Source organism: Artemia franciscana, chromosome 17 (assembly GCF_032884065.1).
Source record: "Artemia franciscana chromosome 17, ASM3288406v1, whole genome shotgun sequence".
NCBI lineage: Eukaryota > Metazoa > Arthropoda > Branchiopoda > Anostraca > Artemiidae > Artemia > Artemia franciscana.
The window spans coordinates 42,032,893-42,049,089 of NC_088879.1; the positions used below are offsets into that span (position 1 = coordinate 42,032,893).

The following is a 16,197-nucleotide window of genomic DNA, read 5'->3' on the forward strand; positions in this document are numbered from 1 at the left end:
GATGGACCATCTGTTCCGTATCCTCTCATTTGGAAGCAACTCTATATAGCTAAATGCTAAAGATCCTAAAGAAACACCTTCATTACTAGTATTATCTTCTTCATGCTTGTAAATTAAATTTAAAAAAAAGCTTTTTCAACTGAAAGTAGGGAGCAATATTAAACCTTAAAATGAACGTAAAATATTACGTATAGGAAGGAGTTTGGCCTCTCCTCAACACCTCGCACTTCGCGCTTTCAGAAGTGTGTTTCAGGAGTCGCCGTTAAAGAATTGGGACAACATTTAAACTTTAGCGAAAAAAGTAGCCTATATCTTGCCCCTTTTTTGGGGGCAGATTACATTTGTATAATGCAGATTGCAGCTATGATCTTACATCTTTGGACAGAAAAAGATTTTAACTAAAATGTGAATACTCTGATCGTACTTCTTAGGCTTTTTTTGCAAACATCTTTCTTCATTCTACTCTGATCAGTGGTCTAAGGACTTTGATGAAGTTGTCATCAAAGTTCTCTCTATGATGTTCAATTTGGCAGTGAGCTGTGAGATCTTAGCACTTTGATAAGCAAAAAACGATTATCAGGGCCAAAAGAAGTGAGGTCTTTGCACTTTGATGAGTTAAAAAGGGTCTTTGTGTGTGATACTCACACACACTGTGCACAACACTGTAGTGGCACAACACTATGCCACCACTGACAACAGGTATGCTTTTGCTCCGTTGCAATCGGTCTATCAATAAGGCGTTTTTCAAACTTATTTTGCTGAATTAGTGATTGGCTAGCAATATTAAAGTTTATATATATACTTGTTACCTGATAACTAAGGCCTAAATGCAGAAATCCGATTAATGCCGTAGTAGTTTTGTGACCAACAATAGGCCTAGAGTGTCATTATAAATACCCTAACTGGTCTCATTTGTCGTTTATTTTTCAGCCTATGGTTTGCACAACTTCCTGCCTATGTAAGGCAATCAAAAAATCCTCATAAAACGTTAAGGACAGGTTTTGGTGTTTTACAGAGACTTTCAGCCCTCAAATGTAGCCCTCCAGACGAGACCTGCCACCGGGTTATGATACAGGTAAGTTTCAGGGCTACGTCATAAAGAGTTTGATTGTATAAAAACAAATGCTTAAACAGTAATTTGTTTGAAGAGAGGGATGGAGCAGAAATTCGATAAAAAGTGCCAAAATCCTAAGACCCATTTAGAAAATACAGTAAATATTTATATTTCATGAAAATGTTTAGATTTCTTAGGGATACCACCAGCATATATGCTAGGAGTTAATCTTGCCTGAAACTTAATTTAAATCTAGAATCCATGCATTTTTTATGCTGACTTGGTAATTCCTTCATTTTTCTAGAATTTAAATCTACAATATATTTATTTCTTAGGTTGACTTATTAATTTCTCCATTTTTTTTCTAGAATTTAAATCTATAATCCATCTATTTCTTAGGCTAACTTGGCAATCCCTTCATTTTTTTTTGCGGAATCAAACAGTTCGTGGTAACCAACTGTAAGTAAGGAGGGACCCGGCTGAGTAGTAACCGAAACACGGAATTTTGATATCAATAAAAATATATAAGTTTCATTTATCTTAGTTTTACCCATCAGAGCCTACGAGCCTGAGAAAATTTGCCTGTTTTTCGAAAAAAGTCATAGAACCTTAATGAAAATTTCACTGTCAGATTCAGCGTATAAGAAAACTGCAAAAAAGTGTAATTTCGTATTGTTTGCCAGAAGAAAGATCACGGATGCATGTTTATTTTTGTTTATTTGTTTCTTCCAAAGTTAATCTTATCGTCCCTGTAATTCTAGAATATCGAGAGAGGGCTCATTCAAATGGAAACTAAAAGTTCTAGTGCACTTCTTAAGTGACCAAAAAGATCGGAGGGCAACTAGACCATCTCCCACGCCCATTTTTCTCAAAATCGTATTATCAAAATTTTAAGATAGCCATTTTGTTCAGCATAGTTCAAAGGCCGAAAAAGTAAATTGCCGAAACTGCCTCTGAAGATAATATGACCCCCACAGCCCCTGGGAAAAAAGTCTAAGTTATAAATTCTGCCCTTTGTCTACGTATAGTGTTTTTTATTGGGAAGTATCCTATATTTTTTGGGTGTAGGGGGACCAAGTTTCTGCTGGATGGATTTTCCAAGGGGAGAATTTGCCATGGGGAGGGAATTTTTTAGGGGGTGAATTTTTCAGGGGAAATTTTACGCTGGGGGAATTTGCCAGAATTCCTATACGAAAGTGTTCTTATTTCTTGCTTTCTCTTTTTCGGCTCAATTCTTCGCATGGAGATGCTAAAGGTAATTGACCGAGGTAAATTTCCGCCAGCATTGAATTGTTTAGAGAATATTTGGTGGGAGGGCGGGATTTCCTTGGAGTTTGAGCCAGATTTCCTAGCACTATTTAAAAAACGACCAGAGATTAAAAAAACAACGACAACAAACAAACAAGTTTTTTCAACTGAAAGTAAGGAGTAACATTGAAAATTAAAACCAACATAAATTATTACGTATATGATGGGGGCTGCCCCGTCCTCAACACCTCACTCTTTACGCTAAGGTTTAAATTTTGTCCTAATTCTTAAAGAACGGCTTCCGAAACACATGGTTCGTTTAATTAGAACAATTAGTTAAAATAAATACAATTAACACAATTAATTATTAACACAACTAATACAATTAATTAGAAGCTTTTTTTTAAGTACTAAAACACTTTAGTGTAAACAGCGAGGTGTTGAGGATGGGGCAACTTAAGTTTTAATGTTGCTCATTACTTCCAGTTAAAAAAGTTTTTTTTTTTATTGAATCTATTTCTTAAGATTGTCCATCTATTTGTTAGCTAAATTGATAATCTCTTCATTTTTTTTTTAGATTTAAGATCTAGAATTCATCTACTTATCTTCTTGGGCTAGCTTGGTAATCTGTTCATTTTTATCTATTTCTTAGGCTGGCTTTATAATCCCTTGTTTTTTTCTACAATTTAAATGTCGAATTCGGGAGTTTCTTGTGCTAACTTGGGAATCCCTTCGTATTTTTTCTTCTACAATTTAAATTCTGAATCTTATCTATTTTTTAGGCTAACTTGGTAATCTCATAATTTTTTTTTCCTAGAATTTAAATCTGGAATCCATCTATTTCTTGCGCTGACTTGGTATCCCTTCATTTTTTTTTAGAATTTAAATCTAGAATTTGGGTATTTCTAATGCTAACTTGGTAATCCCTTCATTTTTTTTTCCTTTAATTTAAATCTGGAATCTGTCTATTTCTTTGGCTGACTTGTTAATCCCTTATTTATTTCTAAAATTTAAGTCTGGTATCCATCTATTTTCTTAGACTAACTTCGTAGTCCCTTTATTTTTCTTCCAGAATCTAAACCTAGAATCTATCTATTTCTTAGGCTGACTTGGTAATTCCTTCATTTTTTCTAGAATTTAAATGTAGAGTCCTGGTATTTCTTATGCTAACTGGGTAATCCCTCCATTTTTTTCTACAAACTAGATCTAGAATCCATATATTTCTTAAGCTAACTTGACAATCCCTTCATTGTTTTCTAGTGCTTAAATCTAGATTCCATCATTTCTTAGGCTAATTTGGTAATCCCTTCTTTTTTTCCTAGAATTTAATATAAAATTCATCAATTTCTTACTTTAACTTGGTATAGCTTTTTTTTTTAATCCGGAAGGAAATACAGCTAGACGAGCAAGGAGGAATATGTCGTTTTTTGGAAGGGAGCAGACCAATTTGTCAAGTATTAAGCAAGCAGGTCTATATTGTCAAATTATAGAAAGTAGGTCAAAATTATAGAAAGAAAATCAGTAGGTCTGATTTGAGACTGGTATAACGAAAGAATAATCGAGTTCATTAAGGTTTTAATGTGGGAAATGAAGGTGTCCTCTTTATTACTTCTCAAACAATGAGATATTCATCCCCAGACTTCTCTACCTCAAAATTCAGTAAGAGAAATATATTAAGGAAATGTCCAATTGTCTTTGCACTCTTAATATTAAAAACCAGTGCAAAGAAGTCTTAGATTGTTAATTTTACAAGAATAAAATAATAAAAATAATAAAATAACAGAAAAAATAAAATAAAATGAGGATATTCGGGTTACAATTTAGAATTTTTTTTTTTTTTTTTTTTAATTCTACATGCAAAATTCTCTGTGGTGAATAATAAATAAAATAAAATGAGGATATTTGGGTTACAATTTAGAATTTTTTTTTTTTTTAATTCTACATGCAAAATTCTCTGTTGTGAATTTTCTGGCTATTAGCCCACTTCCATCGATTCGTGAAGCTTGGAATCATTAAACTTCTCCTTTTTATTCAATTCAGTGTTAGACACGTCAAGTGCGGGTACTTTCAGCTGCAGAAATTAAAAATGTTTTGTGACATTATTTTGAAACATTGTATATTATTTTTGGTTATTGTAAACGTTATTATAAAAATATGATATATTTTTGGCCGAAAAGATTGGATAAATCACTGCTCCATACTTTGAACAGCTGAAAAAATATTTTGAACAATTTTGAAGCCGAAAGGGAGAAAAAAGTTTCCAAGTCTCTGTTTTCCTTCCTCTGAAAGGAAACTTTTTTCGTGTGAATCTAGTCATCACTATATTCCAAAGGGAGTACACTCCTAAAAAGATATATCTGAGCAAAAACTTGAATGTTTGGTTCTACCAAGATTGTAGCAATACTGTTTCTAGTCCAACACGTAGAACAGATGAGTAGCATTCAACGATGCAACAAAACCAATATTTTCCAAATATATCCATCAAACTTAAGCATTAAATGCTGCTTGATTGAATTAATAAAATCCAATAAAAAGCAAAAAAACTGCTATTTGATTCAATTTTAGAATATAGTCCTATTTTTTTGCCCTTTCTTTGTTTGTTTTCTAGCTGCAGTTGAGAGAGATTTCCGGAGGTAGTACTGTAGTTTTGATATTTGTGTTTAGTATTAATAATTTGTGCGTTTTAGTTATCAGCGTATATAATAGAAAATCTCCCCTTTTTTTACGAGAAAAGGTTTTTTTCTATCAAATTAATGCTTGTAGAAAATTGCTTTTCCAAAAAGTTTGCTTTGATATTTTAAAGACAAGTAGTTGAGCTAGGTGAATGAACATTTTAGAAATTCTCAGAGTTTGATATTTTGGCTGATTCCTGAACTATTCATTCATATGGCTCAAATTCTTTCTTTAAGAGTCTAAGAAAGTTTGTCTGGAAAGTAATTTTGATTTCAGTACTTGCAAGGATAATTGAACTAGTCCTGAAAATAGCCTAGTTCACTTAACCATGGTGTAGCAGTGCTTTGTGGAGGCAAAAGGAATAAGGGCAAAATGAAGAAAAGGTATCTAATCCTGCAGTAGGACTAGGAGTAGCTCAGGATCCTTATTCTTTGGGAAACAAATATATATGACTTGTATTCTTTTCCTTCCTAAATAAGAAATATACTAAAACAATATCTGTCCTAATGTTTGTATTTCTGATTTTGTGGCTTTTATTTTCAAGTTGTGTTGTGAGTATTCTCAGCCAGCTTTGGCAGTGAGAGTTTTCATGGAACTCCGGAAGAGAGGTTTCCAAGCTAATGCCGTAACGTATGGTGTTTACCATAAAACGGTTTTGGAAGCGGATTGGCCTCTGGAAACCAATAAAAGTGCCAGTGTTCTCTGGAATAAACTGAGGAATGTGGTGATGGGAGTTGCTCAATTTAAAGCCGCCGGCCAGCTAAGAGCATCCAGAATGGCTGAAGCTGCGAGCATACAAGATTCAGAAGAACAGACGTTGGTGGTAGAAATCGTTGGTACGTTCCTCAACTTTTCGTTTACACTTCTATTTCTTTCCATTCTCTGACTCATTGCTTCTTCATTCTTTGCCTTCTCTCCCTCTCCCTCTCCCTATCCTTCTCTTATCTCTCTACTTTCCGTTTCTTCTCAATTTTTTCCTATCTCATCTCCTCTTTTTCCTTCCCCTTCTCTGTTTTCTTACCCCTCTCATCCCCCCTCTTCTCTCTTCTCCCCCTTTATCTCCCTCCCTCTCCTCTTCTCCCTCCTCTCTCTATTTCTCCTTTTCTCTATCACTCTCTTTCCTCCATTATCTATCTCTCCTTTCTTTCTCCCCCTCTCTCTCACTGTATTATCTCTCTCATGTATTTTTTTTCTCTCGCTCTCTATTTTCTCCCTCACTATATATTCTCTCTCTCTCTCCCTCACTAATTTCTTTCTCTCTCTCTATTTTCTCGCTCAATATATTATCTTTCTCTCTCTCTCTTTCTTTCTTTCTTTCTCGCTCTCTATCTATCTATCTATCTACCTACCTCTCCCTGTATCTTGTCCCTCCTTACATTATGATACTTATATCTTACCCAATTAGACAGAATAGGAACTTATTAGATACTTCGTTCTATATCTTGCTTTGATTTAGTCTTATTTTTAAATTATATCTTCATCGTTTATGGAAGTAAATCAAATGAGTAGTGCGTATAAATAATTCGTGTCATATGTTTTTTTGTTGGGATTGAAAGTGTTGAGGCTGAAACATGGTAGAATGCCAATTTAAAACAATGCTTAAGAGAATGTTGTGCCGTATCATTGATTTGCTAATTTTTAATCAAAAGAGGATGTTTGGGTCTTGTGAGAGGCTGAAAAAGTCAAATATCTTTTTTTAATTTAACTGATGGTTTCAAAACTTTGACTATGTTTCGGCCGGGTGTTGTTTGATGTTTCAATTCCGATGAGGTTATTGCAATGTCAATGAGGGAAATTTGTGGCTCAAATTTAAATTTATGTAGCTCTTGAGGTGGGCTGCTTTGAGCATCTTACTTTTATTGACCTTCTGCTGCTAGAATTTTCCTTTTACTCAAGGCCGTATCCAGGATTGTTGTCCGGGGGAGGGGTTATAATAACCTAAAAAATGAACCAAAAATTTATTTTTATGACGTTTCAAGCCCTCTAACCCCCCCAAAATTTTTAAAACCGCATAAACTTCCCCTCCCCCTGTATACAGCCTTGTTTCTACTACTAATAGATCTCTAGTCTAGTTGCTTCTTTACTACAGAAGTTCTTGTGGTGACCCTGCGGCAGCTAAGATCGAACCCTGGGCTCCTCACTGCTAATCAGAGATCAATCCTTTGTGCCACCACTGGCAAATAATTTCGTGTTTTTTTCTTAGAGGAAATAATCCAAATTTCAAGTACTGTGAAGTATTTTGAATAATTTGCAATTACTTTCAAAGGAAAGTTTTGACTTTTTTTCAAAACATTACATGAATTTATTGAAACCGATGCCACCATGGGAGGAAAGATTTACATCCACAAATACTATGTTACTCAACTTATGACCATAAAATTCCGAGCTTAAAAATAATTTTAAAGAATACTTTTCGCGTATTCCTTAAAATAATATGTAGATTAAAAATCCTCTTTCTGTCGAAATTGAAAACCGAAAAATGTTTAATGGTAGTGAACAATGTGTCAATAGTTTAATTATTTTTTTTTGTGAAGTCGATCTGAAAAATTGTTTGACACTGTACCTTCTATTAACTAATTAAAAGAGTTAGTTAATTAAAACTTAGTGGTAAAAGGAATATCTAAGTGTAAGGGAAAAAGTGATTTTAATGCCTTGGTGTCACCATTCATACTTTTAAATCCTCAGCTTTCGTCAGTGGTGTCATTTGGGGGGAGGAGAGGAGGGGCTGGTGCTTTGTGCCCCCTAGATGTTTACCCCCTTATTTGGGGGGACTGTTTTCATTGAAAAATGCTTTTTTGGCATTGATTTTTTTTTAAATGACAACCTTGCCCTCCCCCTTCCCCTTGCAATTAAAAAATGAAACCCCTCTCCCTCACCAAATTGTCGTGAATCGAGGCCACTATCTTTAGTGCACTAGCTTTGGAGGTTGCGCCTAATCTGAGAATAGAATTAACATGGTTACCTCCTAATTTGACATTTTCATGTAATTTCAAACAACTCATTCATCGTGCTTAGGACAAAATATGTGGAAACAAAGATGACTTCATTTATTAAAATTTTAAATGAATCTAGTTGTGAATTTTTTAATTTTATATATTTATTATAATTATAATAATTATAATAATGTATATTATAATTATAATTATAATTATAATAATTATAATAATGTATTATATATTATAATTATAATAATTATAATTATATTTTCTTATATAATTATTTGATAACTTTTGTCCATGAAATAAGCAAAAAATAACGTTTTTAAAATTAAAACTAGCAGCAACAAATTTTAAAACCTCATTTTGGGCCATGGACAAAAAAGCGGGGTTATGCAACCCCGCTTTAGATTATAGAGTACTGAGATTCCTTTTGTAAAAACATAAAAAAAAAAAAAAAAAATTGGGCTCCCAACTCGAGTGTCCAAGTCATTTAGTTTAAATCTTAATTTTATTAATGTAGCCTATTATTTAAGACTTACTGCTGGCTTTCATAGTTTCAACTTAATGGAACAAATTTTTAACATTAAATTTACAGTCACTGTAGAATCTCAGCTTCTGTGATTGGCTTTAGTGAAGTCACAAATGAAGCTGATTGTCAACTAGTTTAAACGATGAACTTGCAAGGTTTATCAAGGATTATTGCATTTATGTTATTTCACTAGGGCCAAAAGGATGAAGAAAACAAAAATAAAAATTAAAGTTTATTAAAAAATCAAAGTTAAAATTAAATTAAGAAGATTAACCTGTTGAAGCTCAAATTACTTGAACCGCATTCTGAGCAGTGCACTGTGCGCTGTAGGATGTGTCGATTTTACTCCTCAAATTGGGAGCCAGAACTCCGGAGTTTCATTCGAATAAGCCCTTTCCCAACTTTCTCAGATCATTTTTTCTGGACTATGTATCTAAAAGAGGGGGTATAAAGAAGAAAAAATGTGGGAGACAACATTGCTCTTTATCAAGACCAACTGATGGTAAGTATCCTGTATAGGGGTTCCGGAGAAGGCGGTTCTAATAGTGTACTTCTTATATTGATCTGGCTCTATTTTTAGGAGTTATGGGTTGTTATATTTCTTTCTGGGTTGTGATCACCTCTTACTAGGTTGCTAGCTACTGCTGCAACCCTGATAATGCTGTTGATTATGTTGATTATGGTATGAGGTCCATGTAAAATGAAGAATTATTTCATATATAGTTTGACAGCTTCATTTGGGTGAGTTGGTAAAATCAGACTCCGCTTAATAATGTACGTTATTTCCTAGCTGCACATTAATTCATAGGGAGGGATGGTTTTATTCTGTGCGGAGAACCAATACGGATTATATAAAAGTTATAGAGTTTTTTCTTCATATTTTTCTTGTATGAATATTTTTCTTACAAATTATTAGATATGCATAGTTTTATCTTGTGAATCACTTTTTTTCTTCAATTTTTCTTTAGTACCCAAGAATTATCTTTTCTATTTTCTCAGGAATTTGAGATAAATATACAAAACTTATAAATAGGCTCTGCTATTACCTTTTTTTTAGTTGCTTCCAATGGCAAAAAATGTGTTTAGTTTTTAAATTGAAACTTTATTATATGCGTTCATTCAAAACACATCGAACAAAGTGAAAAAAAGATGCTTTAACGAAAAACACATGAGCAAATAAGGTCCCAGGATAGTTTTCTAGTCAGTATATAAGGTCCCAGGATAGTTTTCTAGAAATTATATTTCTAGTCAGTGCGGTCCCTAAACCGCACTGACTAGAAATAATGATTATAACAAAAACGACGTTTCTCTTTAATCATTCAACTTTCTTTATCAAACAGTTCGTGGTAACAAACTGTAGTAAAGAGCAATCCGGTTCAATAGTAACCGAAATTCTAAAAAATGGAATATTGATACCAATAGTTACATCAAAAGAATCCCATTTTAATGCTGATTTTAAATGTATAAGTTTCATCAAGATTAGTCTTACCCATCAAAAGTTACGAGCCTGAGAAAATTTGCCTCATTTTAGAAAATAGAATACGCTGAAGTTTTTTACTGTTTTAAAATGTAGAGTTAACAGAAAGAGTCAAACTTTAGGGTCCTGTGGTGGCGCAGTGGGTTTGACCTTTGCTTGGTAATACGGGACCCAGAGATCGAATCATGCTGCAGGAACGCACTGCAGGGCCGACGCAAGGGACCTTAGTAGTCAAGAAGCGTCGTTAATCCGATTCAACAACAACAGTCAAACTTTAGCTTAAAGAGCGGGGCGTTGAGGAGGAAAAGTCCCTTTCATATACGGAGTAATTCCTGTTCGTTTTAAGTTTTAATGTCGCTCCTTACTTTCATTTGAAAAAACTTGTTTTTTTAAACAAGGGGACCTTAGTAGTCAAAAAGCGTCGTTAATCCGATACAACAACAACAGTGAAACTTTAGCTTAAAGAGCAGGGCGTTGAGAAGGAAAAGCCCCTTTCATATACCGAGTAACTTCTGTTCCTTTTGAGTTTTAATGTCGCTCCTTACTTTCATTTAAAAAAAACTTGTTTTTTTTTGTTTATTTTCATGTAAGAAATTGACTGTTGGTCTGTTGAAAGTTTATTTCTTTTTGTCGCTATTGTTTCAAGTTCTGGATTTTATTTTTTTATTTTGCTATCCGGATGTTTTTTTTTCGTTTTTCATCAAGGCTGGTTCTTTACTTTCTTTATCAAGGCTGGTTTTCGCACTGATCAAGGCCAAATGTAGATCTGTGCTTAAATATCTTCTTTTTGTCTTTTTTCACTTCACTGGGTGAACGTTTTCTTCGCTCTTCTTCTCCCACCGTTTCTTGGTTTTAATCATGCAGAAGAATAAGTGTTATCTTTTTTATTTGAAAAAAAAGAGTATTGAATTGAATAGTATAAATATTCGTATGCTGATTAGCTAATGAATGTGTAAAATTCCATTTTAGTTAAAGTTATGCCAGATTTTATTCTGACATATTCTAAAAGTCGCATTTTCTAAAATTATTTTCATATTTATAGTAATACGTTATTATAAGACTATGTTGCTATTATGTTATATAAAATTGTATAAAATTTGAAATTTGTAAACATATTTAAAAATAAAAAAATAATCCAATATTATATTATATAAATTATGTTAAATGTATATATATATATATATATATATATATATATATATATATATATATATATATATATATATATATATATATATATATATACATATATATATATATATATATATATATATACATATATATACCTCTTCATGATGTCAACGATTTTATTCAGAAGAGCGGGTTCAAAACATAAAAGTTTTAATATAATCCAATCCAATAATCCAATATTATATTATATAAATTATGTTAAAGTATTATGTTAATATAAAATTAAATATATAAAAGCATCAATATATATATATATATATATATATATATATATATATATATATATATATATATATATATATATATATATATATATATATATGTATATATATGTATATATAATGTATATATATATATATATATGTATATATATATACCTCTTCATGATGTCAACGATTTCATTCAGAAGAGCGGGTTCAAAACATAAACGTTTTTTTCCTTATAGCTCATTTAAATTAGCCTTAGAGAGGATAAATTCAAAAGTCATATTGCTCAGTTTCATTGAATATGGTTGATTTTTAGTGGGTTTATTGAAATAGAGTTCTCTGAGGATTGAGGAGATTGTGCGACAACCTCCATTTGAGAGGATGTGGTTGAGTTGATTTAAATTGGGTTGAACTGAGGGGCTTATTTTCCTGTTGGGTATTTATTAGTTTTGTTTTTAGACCCTGTTCAAGAGAATACTCCCGTTCCGAGCTTAGATGACACGATAATCCACTCTAGCGCCAGTGCACCCGAACTCTTCGGTACCCCTGAACCGCCAAGAGATAACGACTCCAGTTTTAGTGAGCTGTCGCGAAGAATAGAAGATCTGCAAGTGTCCAAAAGTGAAGACTCAGAAGTTTTTGAAGAAAATTTACCGGCTGATAGGACTGACAGTGATAATAAAAGGTAAATTTAAAGTTGTGCATATGAAAATTATTTTCATATTTGTAATAACACGTTAGAAAAACAAAAATTGTATTATATTTATAAAAACATCAATCGCAATATCAGATATATATATATATATATATATATATATATATATATATATATATATATATATATATATATATATATATATATATGAATATACCTCTTCTTTGATGTCAACGTCACAACAGGTTTGTTACGGCCACCCTGGGAAAAATCTTCTAACCATATATCTTCACATATCATCTAACCGCCCGTGTCTTTGCTCTTCATTTTCATTTTTGACACGCTCTAATTCTCATTTTCAGATATCTTCTAACCACCCGTGTCTTTTCTCTTCGTTTTCATTTTCGACATGCTCTAATTCTCGTTTTCGCACATCTTCTAACCGCCTATGTCTTTTCTCTTCATTTTCATTTTCGACACTTTCTAATTTTCGCTTTCGCATATCTTCTAACCGCCCGTGTCTTTGCTCTTCATTTTCATTTCTGACACGCTCTAATTCCCATCTTCGGATATCTTCTAACCGTCCATGTCTTGGCTCTTCAATTTCATTATTGACACGCTCTAATTCTCATTTTCAGATATCTTCTAACCACCCGTGTCTTTGCTCTTCATTTTCATTTTTGACTCGCTCTAATTCTCATTTTCGAATATCTTTTAATCATCCGCGTCTTTGCACATTTGATTGTGACCAAATATGACGTAATACGTGAATGCAATATTTATTCAGGCACATCTTTCAACAAGATAATATAATCTTTTGCTAAGAAACGATATGGCTTGTGTATCTTTTGAACAGTTGTTTTTCTGGGGTATGATGTCATATTTGAGCTTTCTCTGCTTTCTGATTCCCTGTGGATCTTTCTTTGCTAGGTTTCAGTCAAGGATAAGCTGAGGTTTTTGTTCTTTGTTTGATGTAGGCCTACATTAAGATTTTTGACAAGGTATATTTTGGGAGCATTGTTCTATTTTTGGATTTATTGCTCAACTATTATTATTGCTCAACTAGATAATAATATTTGATTAATATTTCCTGGTTTCGTAGATCATGCACGAAAATATCTAGTTGGGTAGATGGCGTATACCGTTATAGATAACCGCTATTTGATGAAAAAGTATTGATAGATAATTCATAAAATCCGAGGGGAAAAGTACAGAGAGTATTCTTTGCTTTTGATTTTGGCTTAATCTATAGAACTGAAATTATGGATCTTTAGTAGTACTGTTCTCTCCGACTTATATACAGATGCGAATCTTGGGCGTTAACTAAGCAACTTGAAAAACGAATCCAGGGGCTTTAGAACAATTGTCTCGGAAGCATCGTTTAAATTTATTGGACTTGTAAGATCACAAACGCTTTCAACCGTGAAAAAACGAAACGAAACGCTCGTGACCCAATAAAATTATAAGTATTGGCAGTGCGCATGGGCATCATATGGTGCGCATGGGCAAGGGTTGCCTCCGTCATGATATGTGGTTCTGGGTCTCTCCCGGGATCAGAAGGCGTTGACGGTAAAAAGCTACGGCAAGATGATCTCTGGAGGAGGATGCTGCACTGTTCAGGTTGTCAATGAAAGATCTTTGGTCTGCAGTACTCGAGAGGCTATCGTGAAGGGGCTAAAAATTATCGTGAACGCTAAATTTTTTTACTGTTTTAAAAAGAAGAGTTGAGAGAAAGAGTCAAACTTTAGCGTAAAGAGCGGGGCGTTGATGAGGAAGCAGCCCCTTTCATATACGAAGTAATTTCTGTTCGTTTTAAGTTTTAATGTCGCTCTTTACTTTCAGTTGAAAAAATTTGTTTTTTTATTTAATCTTGGTCTAGAGCAATCTGTTGACTTGTTAAAATTATATTTCAAACCTATATACTTTGAAGTATCATCTGTATCTCTATTTATCCTGAAATCTTTAGAGTGTAGATGGTAACAGAGCTCAATAATCACCGCTGAATTAAAAAAAGAGCAAAACGGTTCTGGAACCGCATTGCTATCTTTCTTTATTTTAATCAGACATAACAAGTCAGGGTGGGCTGTGGTCTGTTAGAAATTTCAATTGATACCAATAGTGTAAAATTTCACTGTCTATTAGGCAATGTTAAGGTAATATGGTATATATAATAGGTAATATGGTAATATATATTAAGGTATATATAATTTTATATGGGCAACTTCAAAGAAGGAAAAAAGATATGTTTTTTTTTCAGTAAATAGTACCTAGATAACTATTTATCTCGAATCTATTAACTATAACTATTAACTATAAACTATTAACTATAACTATATTAACTATAAATATAACTAGCAGTAGTATTAGTTATAAATATTAACTATAACTATTAACTATTTATCTATTTTTAACTAGTTTTAATCCTGATGATGAACACTGTATATGTGTTCGAAATATCCAGTTAAAATTTTTTTATATCTGTTCACTTTCAATTAAAAGGTTTCATCCCTATTTTGAACTGTTATACTTTCGAAAATAGTACCAAGATGTCTACGATTAATTTGATAGCATGTTTTTGTTTTTTTTTGGTTTTTTATTAGAGGGAGGTAATGAGAGGTTAGAGGTTGCAATTTAAGTGAGGTATAGCCACGAGCTTTTCTTTTCTTTTTTTTTTTTTTTTTTTTTTTTTTTTTTTTTTTTTTTTTTTTTTTTTTTAGGTTGATAGCAATGTAAACATTAGTTTTTTTTTAGTTTGATGTGAACAAGTTCACTTTTGACAGTTGATGTTTTTTTGTTTTGTTTTTTTAATGTAATTAAAACTCCTACTGAGTTTACCTATTAAGTTATATGCAACCACAAATTAATATAAAGCTATACATTAGTTTAACTAATATGAATTAATTAATATAATTAATTAAATTAATTAATATAAAGCTATACATCAAATTAATATTAAAGCAAATTAATATAAAGATAAAGTTATCAGACCTGGGATATGTGCCATTTTTTTCTTATATACGTTTTCATTTTAGAGATAGCTGTGGAGACCAAGAAAAAATATCACCTTCAACCCCTGTGAGGGTCGCAGTCACTGAAAACGACCCACTTGGAGCTTTTTCAACAGTTACAACGATTGTGTCACCACCTACTGCTGACATACTAACGCCATCTTCTGAAAGTAATATATTCCGCAATTGGAATACAAATGCCGAGTCCGATGCTGAGAATTTGAATGGAGACGGGTCCTTGAAAATGACGCCTTCGTCTATAATGTCAACTCTGTCGTCTTTTAAATTACCTTTCAGGTATATTTTCGTTTTCTACTATGGGTGGGATGGAGAAAAAGTGTTCGTCAGTTTGTCAGCCCAAGTTTGCATACGCTGCTATAAATTCGTATTTGAGGTTGTGTGCAGCGGCCGACTTTTTTTTATTCACAGTGAAACTCTGGAAAGCGAACTACTAAATAATTCGATCTCTTAGAATTCCCTTTTGCCTGAATCTGAATGTGGATATCTCGTATTTTTCCTTTATTTGAAATCGACGCAACGACCTTTTTAGTCGTTAAGCGTCGTTCATCACTGAATAAATGAATATTTAACTTGATATTTTGGGGATATTTGGGTTATGGACGTTTCACTTTATCAGAAATTTCGGTATTTAGTATGGTTGCATGTAAGAAATTATGGGTTTGTCCAAAAAGATTTAATAGATATTTGTATGCATCGTATGTGCCTCTCTTCTCTTGGTTGAATCCTTATGCCTTAGACCATAATCATTTTTTTCCATTTTGCAAACTTTACGATTAAATCTATATCCTTAAGTATGTCCAGGGAAGATGTTTCCACTTTTCTAATTCCACTTCCCCGCCCTAAGAATAATTTGGGCTTTGTTCTAGCTGAACCAATTTATGGATATCGGAAATCCTTTGAAATAGCCTAATGAACATTTTATGAATAAATTTATAGACCGAAGTAAGTGGCAGGGAAATAATTTTATTTTTCTACCCCCACCCTTCCTACCCTAAAAAAAAAATCTTAGTTTTTTCCTAGTTTAATGACTTTTGTGATATCTCGTTAGTCCTTTGAGATAGTCTAATGAAAATTTTACGAATAAATTTATAGCTTAGAGTATGTCGAGGAATGATGTTTTGACTTTTTTTTATAAAAAAAAGAAGATTATTTTTTCTCTTTTAAAAAATAATTTTTTTTCATTGTTTTGTTAATTT

At 32.6% G+C, this 16,197-nt stretch overlaps 1 protein-coding gene across 1 annotated transcript in view; it reads left to right on the forward strand.

The window, feature by feature from the left end:
* LOC136038254 (DENN domain-containing protein Crag-like) overlaps positions 1–16,197 on the forward strand; it is a 150,499-nt gene that overhangs the window by 81,802 nt on the left and 52,500 nt on the right. Inside the window, exons 16-19 of the mRNA XM_065721371.1 lie at positions 931–1,075; positions 5,520–5,811; positions 11,777–12,002; positions 15,005–15,277. Coding sequence (XP_065577443.1) covers positions 931–1,075; positions 5,520–5,811; positions 11,777–12,002; positions 15,005–15,277 — 936 coding nt within the window. The remainder of the gene's footprint in view (positions 1–930; positions 1,076–5,519; positions 5,812–11,776; positions 12,003–15,004; positions 15,278–16,197) is intronic.